This window comes from Myotis lucifugus, unplaced genomic scaffold (assembly GCF_000147115.1).
Source record: "Myotis lucifugus unplaced genomic scaffold, Myoluc2.0 scaffold_61, whole genome shotgun sequence".
NCBI classification, from domain to species: domain Eukaryota; kingdom Metazoa; phylum Chordata; class Mammalia; order Chiroptera; family Vespertilionidae; genus Myotis; species Myotis lucifugus.
The window spans coordinates 6,215,911-6,229,779 of NW_005871109.1; the positions used below are offsets into that span (position 1 = coordinate 6,215,911).

At 41.3% G+C, this 13,869-nt stretch overlaps 1 protein-coding gene across 1 annotated transcript in view; it reads right to left on the bottom strand.

Moving 5' to 3' along the window:
* Positions 1–13,012, bottom strand: part of NLRP14 (NLR family pyrin domain containing 14) — a 29,159-nt gene extending 16,147 nt beyond the window's left edge. The window contains exons 1-5 of the mRNA XM_006089672.1: positions 12,721–13,012; positions 11,861–11,932; positions 6,622–8,212; positions 4,038–4,193; positions 1,262–1,429 (exon numbers count right to left, since the gene is read on the bottom strand). Of these exons, the coding sequence (XP_006089734.1) occupies positions 1,262–1,429; positions 4,038–4,193; positions 6,622–8,212; positions 11,861–11,932; positions 12,721–13,012 (2,279 nt within the window). The remainder of the gene's footprint in view (positions 1–1,261; positions 1,430–4,037; positions 4,194–6,621; positions 8,213–11,860; positions 11,933–12,720) is intronic.
* Between the last annotated feature and the right edge of the window lie 857 nt (positions 13,013–13,869).

Below are 13,869 nucleotides of genomic sequence, written 5' to 3' on the forward strand. Positions count from 1 at the left end.
CCCATAACTCCCAGTAAGTGACTCTCGCATCCCAGGGAGATGCCGCAGAAGTTGGCCTAGAGCCAGTGGTCGACAAACTGCGGCTCGCGAGCCACATGCGGCTCTTTGACCCCTTGAGTGTGGCTCGTCCACAAAATACCACGTGCGGGCGCGCATGTACAGTGCGATTGAAACTTCGTGGCCCATGTGCAGAAGTCGGTATTTTGTGGAAGAGCCATACTCAAGGGGCCAAAGAGCCGCATGTGGCTCACGAGCCACAGTTTGCCGACCACTGCACCTGTCCTGCTGACAACTAAACTCAACACGTTCAATAATTATGCAACAACTTTTCAGACATGCTATGAGAGAATTTCATCCTGTAAAACCTAGTGAAACCTAAAAATAAATTCCCAATGGTAACAGAATTCATATGCCTGTTGTCAAAAAGAAGGTCTTGTGGCAGATTTTACTTGTTTTCTACACACAAGTTACCATTTGTTTCCCACAAACACAGACCTACCTTTCATATACCAAGGTTCATTCTTACCCCCCAACCCCAAATGAATCCAGGGATTACAAAAACCTCTAAGGTAAAACTTAATAGAATGATTTTTTATTTTGCTTCTGTTTGTTTTTTGTTTTGTCTTGTTTTATTTGCCATAAACTGAATTAAATATCTTTCAGTGGAAAAGGAGATCTTTCTTGAAACCTGCCACACAATGTGCAGACCAAGTATGACTGCTAGACCCCTCGCTTTCATGGAGAAAGAAAATCAGGCCCACCACTAGGATCAATAGTGTGCGACAGTGAGAGAGCAGTTGCTACACTGTTCTTCCTCAATTTTCTATATTGATCACTGAGTTGCAATTATAAGGTGAGGGCAATTCACTATCAAAAATTAAGTAAAACTGAGCCTGCCCCAGCACTGTCCCCAGCTACCACTAGTGCATTCTTTTCTGAGCATTCGAAAATACAAGGAATAAACACATGCTTTCATTTAAATATGAAAAAAAATTAAATCTTATATATTCTGGATCTGCTTTTTTTTCCTTATTTTTTAGATTAAGGTGACTGAACAATGAGGGGTCTTCAGTGGAGGGTTGGGAGGAGTTAGAAGTCCTACCTGGAGGAAATCAGCCTACATCTACTGATTCCCCCCTTTCCATATCATGAAAGTAGATGTAACCTAGTCCCTAGTCCCTAGTTCCAGCAATTCCAAGCTGGAAGGCTCTATCTGGATGGGTAAAAATCTCAATTGTAATACCAAAAAATCACGACTTACCTCAGGTTCTGCAGTTTGCAGTCTGGGTGTCTCAAGGCTTCACATAATGACTTCACTCCACCGTCCCCTATATCGCTTCCTTTCAGGTCGAGATGCAGCAGATTCTGGTTGTGAATCAAAGAACTGGCGAAATTCTGACAACCATCAGCGAAAGTAAAAAATCTCAACCTTCAAAAGAAAAATATGCAGGAGGGATTACAAAATCGCCTCTTTTGTCTTTTCAAGCCCAAATCTTGAATATTATCTAAATATTCCTGCCACCTCTTATCCTACTCTGGGTTTCTCGTGTTCCAGGTCAAGTCATAAATTCAAGTTTCAGTTGCTGCTTAGAAAAACAACTGGGTTACAACTTACATGTCCACGATATCCTGACAACTGATACTCTCAACTTTGTTTGACCTTGAAGGAAAGGAAGGCAATATCAGGAAGAAGAAAGAGGAGTTTTTGAACCCTTAACCCCAGGAATGGCTATCAAAAATTATTGGGACTATTCCAAATACTGCCATTACAGTATTAATTTATAATATTTAATCCTTTAAATAACCTGAGGTGAGTTCACTGTCAATATCAACTTTTTAATGTGTATCATTAGCAAAACATCATTCCAAAATATGCCCTACCATCTCATGGACAGCCCAAAGCAAAATATGAAGGAAGCTAAATCGCCTATTTTTCTTCCAATTTCCAATCTCCTAACTCAGTCACTGTAGCTGAATCTAATTCTTCGGTAGTGCCTCTGCGGGCCCCACGTGCCCAGCAGGTTCACACTGCTGACTGTTCAAAACCTCTCTTCCTAATACCACCTGCCCTCCCTTCTGCCCTCTACTTACCCGTTACTTTCACATCCCTTCCAGCCAAGCACAAGAAAATAAAGCTCTTACCCGTCTGGAGCACAACCATCATCACCTAATAAAAGTGCCTAATGCACTCACTAAACATAAATTGGAAAGTACAGCCTCACTTGTCAGGGAAATGGGACTTAAGCCACACCAGGGTGGGAAAGACTAAGAGCTGCCTTCATGGTGTCACTCCCCTCCACCCTCCACCCCAGGGACCTTAGAATTCTAAAAGAGGAAGCTATCTAACCCAAAAGATGGCATTAACAATTGTTAGGATTTAGGTAAGTGACAGTCAGTGAAGGGACAAACTGGGAAGATATTTGGGGGTGAGGAAAAAGGACTTCTAAGAACCCCTTTATCATAACATATATGCAGTTTCCTGCCACATCTATATGCAAGTCCAGACCTAATCTAGTTATTTGAAATCTAAGGTCAGATCTCACTAAAACCCACCAAGGTTCTAAGGAAAATATTTAAGGGGAAGCCTGTCTCTCACCCCTCCCCCCACAAAATAATAATCATCGGTGCTCATGGAAACAAAATCTATCATTTCAACATTCAGTACATATTACTGAGCACAAATTAGGCCTTGAGTGCACTGATGGGCACTGAACACAGAAGACAACAGGATCAGTTCCAGCTCCTAGAAGAGCCCATGGACAAGAGGGAGACATTAAACAAGCAAACATTTAAAAAAAATGACTCTAGCTGGTTGGCTCAGTGGATAGAGCGTCGGCCTGCAGACTGAAGGGTCCCAGGTTCAATTCCAGTCAAGGGCACATGCCTGGGTCGCGAGCTCGATCCCCAGTGTGGGGTGTGCAGGAGGCAGCAATCAGTGATTCTCTCTCATCATTGATGTTTCTATCTCTCTCTCCCTCTCCCTTCCTCTCTGCAATCAATAAAATATATTTTAAAAAAATGATAGGGTATCTAGAATCAAATTATGAGATAAACTAAAAACTGAAATAGCAAATGTTGGCAAGGATGAGGAGCAGCTGGGACTTTCACATGTTGCTGGTGGGACTGTGAAATGGTACAATGACTCTGAAGAACTGGCTGGCAATTTCTTAAAAAGCCAAACATCCTCCAATGAACTAGCAATTCCATTCCTGGGTATCAGCCCAAGAGGTAAAAATATATGTCACAAAAATAAAAGGTGTACAAAGATATTCACAGCAGCAGCCTTATTCATAATGGCCAAAAAATTGGCAACAACCTCAAGTTCTATTCACAAAAGAATGAATAAGCAAGTTGTATTCTATCATACAATGGAATGCTAATCATCGATAAAAAGAAACTACTGAAACATGCAACAACATGGAAACACATTTTGTTGAGCAAAAGATAAACACAAAACATATATACTCTATAAATCTTCCTAAATGATTTCCAAGAACAGAAAAGCTAATCTATAGTGATAGAGATTAGAAAGTGGGACTGAACGGGATGAGAAGACTGATAGAAAGTGGTACAAGAAATGTTTCTGAAATGAGGGAATAATTTTATCTTGTTTTTGGTATTGGTTACATAGGTGTATGCAATTGTCCAAACTCAATGCACTGAATGGACACTTAATATATGCACACTATATTGAATGTAAATTATTCCTCAATAAGAAAAATTAAAAAGAAAAAATAGTATGTTCCAGAACTTATCTTGGAAAATGCTTTGGTGACCTGCCTGGAATGCCTTACCTTTGTGTTCTTCCTCATCTAGAAAATCCTAATCAAATCCCCAAAACCCACGTCAACAGTTACCATGCTCTGTGCAATCGTTCCTAGAACAGGTTAGTTATGCCTCCATGTTCCCAGAGGTTTCCACTGTTGACGTTTTAAGAGTATTTTACACTGTTGGTCTCCCCTGATAAGTAGGAGTGGGAGGTGGGGCACAGAAAGAAACTAGAACAACTCTATTAAGTTTTCTCATGTCAGACTTACAACAGCTTTTGTAGTTTACATTGTGGGTGCCTTAGTTCTTTATAAAAAATCTTCTCTGCCAGTTCATTAAGGTTGCTATGACATAGCTCCAATTCTCTCAAGTGTTCATTTGTATGAAGCACAGAACAAAGATCTTGCCAGCAGTAATAGGTATCCCTATTAACAAGAGAAAAGCATACAAATTTTATTTGCATAAAAGATACACAAGGGAGAAATTCAATTATAGGTTAAGTCAAAGGGGTGGCTAGAATTTGGGGTCTACATACCTATGTTAGTAGGGGAAAGGCAAACGGAGAAAGGGTACTTATGGAAAAACAAGTGACTTTTTGGAAAGATAAATGGGCCCTTAGGAAACTAGATGGAGACATGATAGTTTATGACAACTTCTGTCTCCAAGAGATAAATGTTGCTCCTGGGGGGAGTTTATGACAGTTAAGTTCGTTTGGGAAGCTCTGCTTTTAGGCAGATAAGGGATTTCAGGGACTCAAACACCTTCAGCTCAAAACATTCTTATGCAAAAACTGCACCTGTTGCAGTGGCACATCCTGATCCCCTTCACTATTCAATAAACATTGGTTCCACCAATACCTTAAACTGGAATGGGTGACATTGCAGAGTGGTGGCCTCTACCTCACCTGAAGTCTTAAATCTGCGAAAACTAGGCAGTAAATTCATTTAAACATTCATGTGCTTACTATGTACAAATATTATGGATGAAATGGTGAGCAAGATAGGAATCCTGTTCTTAAGTTTACAATGTCGTTAGGTTGTAGCAGAGACTGAAATCACCCATAATGTCCCTTTTAAAACACTGGGTTCTCAGACTCCTTTTTTATTTTAGTAACAATGCCAACTCTAGAATTCAATAACACTACAACAGAGGGGAGGGGAGAGGAGTGGAGCATGAAGACTGGCTATATAGTAGCCAGAATGCCTTCCTAATATTTATTACTTGAGGCCCGGAGCACAAAATTCATGCACTGGGGTGTTCCTCAGCCTGGCCTGTGCCCTCTCGCAGTCCAGGAGCCCTCAGGGGATGTCCAAGTGGGCCTAAGCTGTCAGTCAGACATCCTTAGCGCTGCTGCGGAGGTAGGAGAGGCTCCTGCCACCACCGCTGTGTTCGCCAGTCATGAGCCCAGTGCAGGGCTTCTGGCTGAGTGGCACTCCCCCTGTGGAAGCACAGAGCATCTGTCCCCTGGTGGTCAGTGCACGTCATAGCAACCAGTTGTTCAGCTGTTCGGTCAATTTGCATATTAGCCTTTATTATATAGGATTAGGCCTAATATACATATTCTAATGCCCAATCTTGTCTTTTGTAAATAGAACTATGAAATCAGAATCAAGAAAACTGACTGAAAGAGATTTACAACTTCCCAAGGACAGTAAAGTGAGGGTCATAGCATTCCAGCCTTCAATTCCTACTCCCACAGTTCAGAGAGAAACGAAATGTATTCTTATAAGAGGGATGCTGCAATTGTATGTAACAGCAATGAGACAGCTTGGGTAAAATTGGAAAACCAAGGATTTATCATCAGACGTGACCTCTTTCAAGTTATACACCCACTTGGTGTTTTTTAAATACATTTTTTAATAAGTAAAAAGGAAATTGGATTTTTAGGAGACTATATGATTTGGGACTTAGAAGACTATCAGGTATATGTGAAGCAAATGTTAGCTATTATTTGATGGTTAAATCAATGATTATACACTTACTTTTTAGGTGAACTTCCCTGAATCTCAGTTTTATAATCTTAAAAAATAAATTGCAATGTGGTTTTGACCAGCCTTCAATTGGATATGTTCAAAATCCTGTACACTCTATATACCACATAGTAAACCCTCAATTAATTTTAGTTAAATCTAAAACTAATCCCATAGTTCAACTCTTCCCTCAGACTTAGATGGGTAGAGTCAGAAAAGGCAACTTGAGGAAGGAGAGAGGGTATAATAATAATAAGCATAAAATACTGAAGGTTCATTTAGTCTTTCAAAACACTCATTCAGCACCTACTATTTCTTAACCTGATCTGACTCCATCTAGTTAGGTGTTAAAGAGCTTAGACCTTTCATACAAAGGCCCATCTGTGTCTAGGCAATGAGGAAGGTGAGCTAGGTCAGTAGAGTACAGTGGAGCATAGCTCAGAGAGATGACCTACGTACACCCGGTCCAGGAAGAAATCCCTGGTCCCTATTCTTCTGGAGGGCATTGCTTTTACAATTAATAGAAGTAGGATAGTGGGTGTAAGTTTGTGCTGTGCCACATCCTTCCTTCAGGACTGAGGCACTCATTCCCTAGTTGTTGGGAGTGTTCACAGTTGACAGCCCTCAGCCAAGTCCCTCTCTTGGGATTACCCTCAAGCGAAGAGAGCCACTTCCGGCAAGTTCCTGCCTATTCTTTACCAAGAGCCGTGGCTGGTCAATAGGGGCTTCAGTGCCTGGTCTCCATTTCTCAAGGTGGGACAACTCTGGACATTTATCCAGGCTCTGGGACCCCAGCTAAACAACTCCTCCCCTCCCCCTGACAAAATCTACTTCCTTCACTCCCCCACAGGGCACTTCCAGGGAACTGACCTAAGACACTTACCAAGTTTCAACTGGGAAGCTTGATTTTAACATCTTCTCAAATACCACAGTTACAGACAGCTTAATGGTCCGTAAGCACTGGCAATGCTTAAGGCAGAATGAAGACACAAGCAAATGGAATTTCTCGCAAATATTAATGACAACCTTTTGGAAATATCTCATTGCCTGGATTATAAATGCTTCATCTTGCGTCTCATACAGACAGTGAAACAACTCCAGACATCCCAGCTGGATGAAAGAGTCACTCTTTCCTAATATCTCCATCCCCTGAAGTATCTTCCCTTTTAAATCCAACGATAGGTTACAGTTAAGAGTTTCCTCCAGTTGTTTTGCTCGGTCTTCATTCAAAAGGCCAAACAGAAAGCATTTCATCTGCGTCAAATGGGGATGTTCACAATTGGTGCTTTCAAGTAATAGCTTCAAGTCTGCAAAAGACTGAGAGGCATGGTCCTCGAGTTTCGAGCCATCTTCCAACATATAGAACATAGCGGCAAAAAACTCCTGAATGTGTAGGTGGGTGAACTCATAGCAGTTTTCATAATCTGTGTCCTGCTGAAGAATATTCATGTCGAGGAAACTAGAGATATCAGACTTCATTAACTCATGCTTTCGGAAATTTGCCCTGTAAAACACGTGTGTCATAGTCCATACTCCTCTGGCAGCCAATTGGCACAGATTCCTCAGCTGGGCTTGTTCGGGCAAACTAGGACTTCTTCCATCGACCTGTGTGAACAAGCTGGAGACATAGCAGGTAAACAGAGCCGTGGTGGATTTGCAGGTCAATGTGATGTCACCACCCTTCTCCATTTGCTGCTCCAGACAGTTACAAATGACCCAGCACACTAGGGGGACATTGCACATGCTAAAAAGCATCTCATTGTTTCTCAGTAAACTCAATACTAGCAAGGCCCACTTCTTGTCTTCGAAAAACCCATACACATATTCCTCTCTTGCATCTTCTGACATACCGAGTAGCTCTACGGAACGCTGATTCTTCAGCAAGAGCTTTAGCTTCTCACAAGTTGTGAGCCTCGTCGTCACCAATAAGAAAGACTCAGGGAGCATCACTTTCCTCAGCAAACTACTCATGAGGAAGGACACGGGGTGTACCTGGGTCCAGTCCTCGCACAGCACAAACTCGGGTTCCTCGAAGGCAAAGTTCAGCTCATCAAAACTGTCAATAATAAAGAGGAGACTACTTGGCTGGGACATAATCTTCTCAATGGGGCCTTCAGTGCCGGGCCAGTCCGTGGATATCATTTCAACAAAGCTCCTTTCTTTCCACTGGTTAATTTCTCTCGCATTGAGATAAAAAATATAGGTAAATTTCTCCTGATAGAGAGTGCCCTGAGCCCAATCTAACATGGCCTTTCTCACCAGGGTGGTTTTCCCGACTCCAGCAGCCCCTTGCAGCACCACTGTCTGTGGCTGCTCACCGGTGTTGACATCCACATCAAACAAATGTTCTAGCAGTTCTCTACCGTCCTCAGCAATCTCATGACGGAAATCTTTAGGTTCTCCAAGCCAACACTTCTCATCCGGCTCGAGGGAAAACTTTTCCTGTATTTGAATTCTATATTTTGTTCCATCACCTGAGTCAGAATGGAGCAAGAACAAAACAAAGATATACATGATCAAAATAAATTCTGTGATCTGTAACGTTAAGAATACTGGACCTGGACTTTAGAACAGGAAGAGATATAGGCTGAAATAAAAAAAGCAGCTGGTTTAGCTAAGAAAAAATATAAACAAAACAAAGAATATTCCTATAGATTTAAAACATACATTAGAAACAAAAAATAGAACTGGCAATGCATAAAAATAAATTTGTGATGGAAAATAAAAATTAAATTTGTTCTAGAAATATTCTCTTTTTACTTTTTCTCCATAGAGGAAAAAAAGATGATATATGTGTAGAACAGAGTTATATCCAGATTAAAAAGGACCGCAGGTGCCTTGGCAGGTGTGGTTCAGTTGGCTAGGCATTGTCCCCATGCACAGAAAGGTTGCTGATTCAATTCCTGGTCAGGGTACATGCCCAGGTTGCAGGCTGGATCCCCAGTAGGGGGCATGCAGAAGGCAACCCATTGATGTTTCACTCTCATATCTCTCTCTCTCCCCTTCCTCTTTCTCTGAGAAGTCAATTTTTTTTTTTAAAAAAAAAAAAAAGGAAAATAGGCAACAATTAATAATAGCCAGAGAGGAACTGAAGCTACAGATCTGAAACTACAGATCAAAATAATCCACTTTATACAGGTAAAACATTAATAGAAATGAACACTGAAACATACCCTATAGAATATTTTTTATTTCATTTTATTAATTAATTAATTAATTAATTTATTATTGAATTTATTGGGGTGACACTGGTTAACAAAATTATACAGACAAAAGAAAAAAATTCCCAAGTGTCCAAGTAGAATGAAAATAGTTTCATCTTTACCTAGTTTAGCCTGATTCCATCTTTAGATCTCAATTAAATGTCACTCTCCATCTGTCACCCCATTGATCGCCAGGGTTGATTCAGCTGATCTGGCTGGCTAGGCAGGTGTCCCCCTCCTCCCTCACAGATCCATGTGCATCCCTCCCAAAGCTGCGAGCTCGGTTGAAGAGGACGACCTTCCCCCTAGAGGAGAGGACCGGTCTTCGGTCAAGGGTATACGAGTAGCTGCGCTCCCCTGCTAGAACCTCCAAACAAGCTCTCAATTAAATGTCACTCTCTCAGGAGGAAAGCCTGCTCGAACTCTAATACTAGGATAGTTCTCTCTTTCACACATTTTCAAAAAATAGTATATTTTTCATTCATAGCACATATCATAAGCTGGAATTATTTAATTTTTTAAAGTAAATACGGTTAACCATTGAACAACAGAGGTTTGAACTGCATGGGTCCACTTATACACGGATTTTTTTCAACAAATACACAGTTGGCCCTCCAAATCCCTGGGTTTTGTATCCAGAGAGTCAACCAACCACAGATTGAAAATACTATTTTGATCTGTGGTCGGAAATCTGTGGATGAGGTGATTTGACTGTTCTATGCTATTTTATTTTTTATAATATATATTTTTATTGATTTTTTATAGAGAGGAAGGGGAAGGGATAGAGAGTTAGAAACATCGATGAGAGAGAAACATCGATCAGCTGCCTCCTACACACACCCCACTGGGGATGTGCCCACAACCAAGGTACGTGCCCTTGACCGGAATCGAACCTAGGACCTTTCAGTCCGCAGGCCGACACACTATCTACTGAGCCAAACCGGTTAGGCTATGCTATTTTATATAAGTGACTTGAGCACCCATGGATTTTGATGCTCGCAGGGCGTCCTAGAACCAATTCCTCTTGGATACAGGACGGTAGTTCTTTTTCTTCGTTGTGCTAGGCGCGGGGGTCGGCAAACCGCAGCTCGAGAGCCACATGCGGCTCTTTGGCCCCTTGAGTATAGCTCTTCCACAAAATACCACGTGCGGGCGCGCACGTACAGTGCGATTGAAACTTCATGGCCCATGCGCAGAAGTCAGTATTTTGTGAAAGAGCCACACTCAAGGGGCCAAAGAGCCGCATGTGGCTCGAGAGCCGCGGTTTGCCGAGCCGCAGTTTGCCGACCACTGTACTAGGGCATTCAGTACAAATATCTAACATACTTGCCCTCTCCCTCTCCCTCTCCTGTGGACTAGAGCGTCAGCCTGTGGACTGAAAGGTCCCAGGTTTGATTCTGGTCAAGAGCACATGCCTGGGTTGCAGGCTCAATCCCTAGCAGGGGGCATGCAGAAGGCAGCTAATCAATGACTCTGTCACCACTGATGTTTCTATCTCTCTCCCTCTTCCTTCCTCTTTGAAATCAATAAAAAAAAAACACACAAAAAAACCACAAATATCTAACATACTTAATATCACACTAAATTATGCTTAATTCTCCTCCAAGAAAAGTTATGGTATTAGAATATAGGTACAGTGGGGCCTTGACTTACGAGTGTCCAGACTAACAAGTTTTTTTGAGATACTGAGCCATCTCTCGGCCGATTTTTTGCGTTGAGTTGCAAGCTCAAAAATATTCGAGTTACGAGCCAGCTTCACATACCCCATCGCTAGTTGGCGCAGTGAACGTCACAGTGATTTGACATACGAGTAATTTGAGTTATGAGCTCCGTCATGGAACGAATTAAACTCGTAAGTCAAGGCCCCACTGTATTCTTTCTGGTATAATATCTAGTACAGTGCAGTACTTAAAAAGGAAATTGAGTTATAAGGATGATTTTTTAATTTCTTTGTTTACTTTAATCTGTCTTCCAAATTTTCTGACAGTAAATTTCTATGGAAATAAAAACTTGGTTTCTTAAAGTTATACCATAAAAACAGATGTCCTTATATTGAATCAGAAATTAAGGTCAAAGCAGGAAGTCATCTTCAAGATCATTTAATGAAATAAGCAATTTTTATTTATTAGTTCTTGAAATGAAGTAGGTTCTCAATTATTTCTTTCTCTCTTTTTTTTAGGGAGGCAGAGGAAGGGAGAAAGAGAAAGAGAAACATTGATTTGTTATTCCACTTACTCATGCTTTCATTGGTTGCATCTTGTATGTGTCCTGACCAGGGATTGAACCCACAGCCTTGGCATATTGGGATGACACTCTAACCACTTATATACCTGACCAGGGCCTCAATTACTTCTTAAATGGAAGAGTGTGGCCTCTTAGAAACCAGCATGGCTGAGTTATAAATAAAAAGCTTTCTCACCTGCTCCAGTTTTCTTTGTACCGTAATTTCATTTACATAAACTGGGATTCAATGAAACAGAATTCAAAACAAAGTAGGGAAAATCGAAATGGGATTGAACTAGAAATTACACTTTATGTGGACTAGTCAACAATACCGTGGGAACTCAATTACAGCATCACTTCTAAAGGAAGGGAATAGACATGACAGGCTAAATAGTCCCTGCCAACTCAGAGACTCTTAGTCCATAACACACAAACATGAAAATACCTTTGTTTATTAGACTTTCAGCTTGGATTGGGCATTCCCAAATACCATTCTCTTGAGGCCCTGAATCAACATGGCCCTGACTCTGACTTTGGCCAGAGAGCCAGTTTTGTTGACTCTTTGAATGATAATCAGTGAACAGGTAGGAATTAAAAGTTAACAAGAGTTGAACAAAAGTGCCCTCGCAGATAGACCCCATCAATGCTTTAAAAGCTCAGCCTCCTCCCAAATCTAACAAAAACCTATCTACTTACCCAGAACTGCCTCCTGCTCACCTTGCGCCTCTCCAGCCGTGGTGTCCTCTGGTTCCATGGTCTGGGATGTCCCTGCAACAGGTTCCAACATGATCACAAGATTACCAAAAACAAGGAGAGCTTTGGTAATGGCCAGAACAGGGCCCAGAATTTTCCTCAGAGTTCCAATTCTGTGACCATCTGTGTTTAAGAAACTAGAGCCAACAGAGCCCCAGACTGCACCAGTTTATGGGAGGGAAGAGTGATGTGATGTAACCAACACTGAAGTAGGAGACCTCTTGCCATGCCTGTTACGGGCAAGTGGTCTAGCCTAAGCCTAAGTGTCCTTGCCTGTACTGACCTCACACAGATATGGTGAGGCTCAAAGGAAATCTGAGTAAGGAATTTCAGATGTCTACAATATATCATACTTGGGAATGACTAAAAATACTGACTTGGCTTATGTCCCTTAATATTTTTTTTTTGCCCATTCCTCATATTTCAGCAAAGATTTTAAGTCATATTTGAGATTCCTCAAAATTTAGTCTAATATATGAGCTTATCTGTAGTTTAGGCAAAGGTATACTAGATGGGATAAGTCTCATCACTTAGTTGCTTTAGCTAACTGCTACCAAATGGATTAATTACCCCTAATTAATGGGCCAGGCTGTAACAGTTCTCAAAACTTTCCTGCCTCTTTGTTGTTTCTCAAATGAGCCAACAAGCTCCCAATGTATGTGGCCTCCAAGGAGTTTGTGAACCACTGAATGGCTTAATCTCTAAAACCCTTTCAAAGAATCGTCCCAGTAGCTTCCAAGAAGCACTTACTTCTCCCTCCCTCCCTCTCCCCCACCCCCAGATATGTCTCTAGCATCACTCACAACTCATCTCAGCTTTTGCTCTCTCACACAGATCCTTCAGGTTCATCTTGCCAAAGATTTTCAGAGCCACATCCCAGGCTTGCTCTCCTGGGTAATGCTTGCGCATCAAGTTAGCCAGACCCTCCCGATTGGCCTTCTTCACTTCAGTCCAGGGTAACAGGCAGTTCCCGGGTCCCGGGGTCTCATTCTTTAGGAATGACTTGAATTTACTTAATTCATTTTTGTTTAACTCCTCCAAGTACAGTAGCAGCCCAAAATCAGAAAAGAAGGAAGACGACGAAGAATCTGTCATCTTGTCTGTGGGTCAATATTCAGTAGGGAAAAATAATTGAAATAAATGGGACCTATGGAAGAGATTAGAAAATAAAATACCTATAAAATATATATTAATTCAACAAAAATGTGTTGGATTTTCTATCATGAAAACATTCCTCTAATACAGATCATTAGATATTTCTTTCACCTTCCTAAGAGTTACTCCCAATCCCACCACGTATAAGCAGTAAAAAATAAAGACAATTCATCTCTCTGAGCCTCGGTTAACGACTCTGCGAAGTGTTGATATCAGAGGCAACCTCAGAGGTATGTGGTATAAATTAAATCAGGTAGAGTGCATGTATCACCTGGCACAGAACAGGATCCTACTAAGTATTTGCAACTTTCCTCATCCCTTCTCTCCCCCATCAACACCCAACGTGTATCTCAGCCTATAAAGCATTGTTACTGTACCCCAACCAAAGACATCATTACTACTGAAGCAACTGGAATATGCCACCATCTACCTCTTCTTGTCTTGTCAAATCTGGTCATGATTTGGTTTTTGTTTTAACTTCACTACAGAAATATTCTGGATTACAGACTAGGATCTAATCAAACCAGGTTTCATAGTAATTTTTTACAAAGAAGCAAAAGAAATAAATATGAGCACACTTCAAAAGAACACTGAAATTTCTCTATGAGATACAGACTATGCTAAGTGAGGGAAAATGAGGCATAGAACACAACACCCTCAACTTCCTGCCTAGAAATTTACAGATATCACTGTGTGGGGGCCTTTTTTCTTCTTTCGTATAACAAAGGAAGGGGGCTCCCTCCCCTCTTATATAGCTGATCCCTCCACCTGTGATCTGAATCTCATTAGGATCCAAT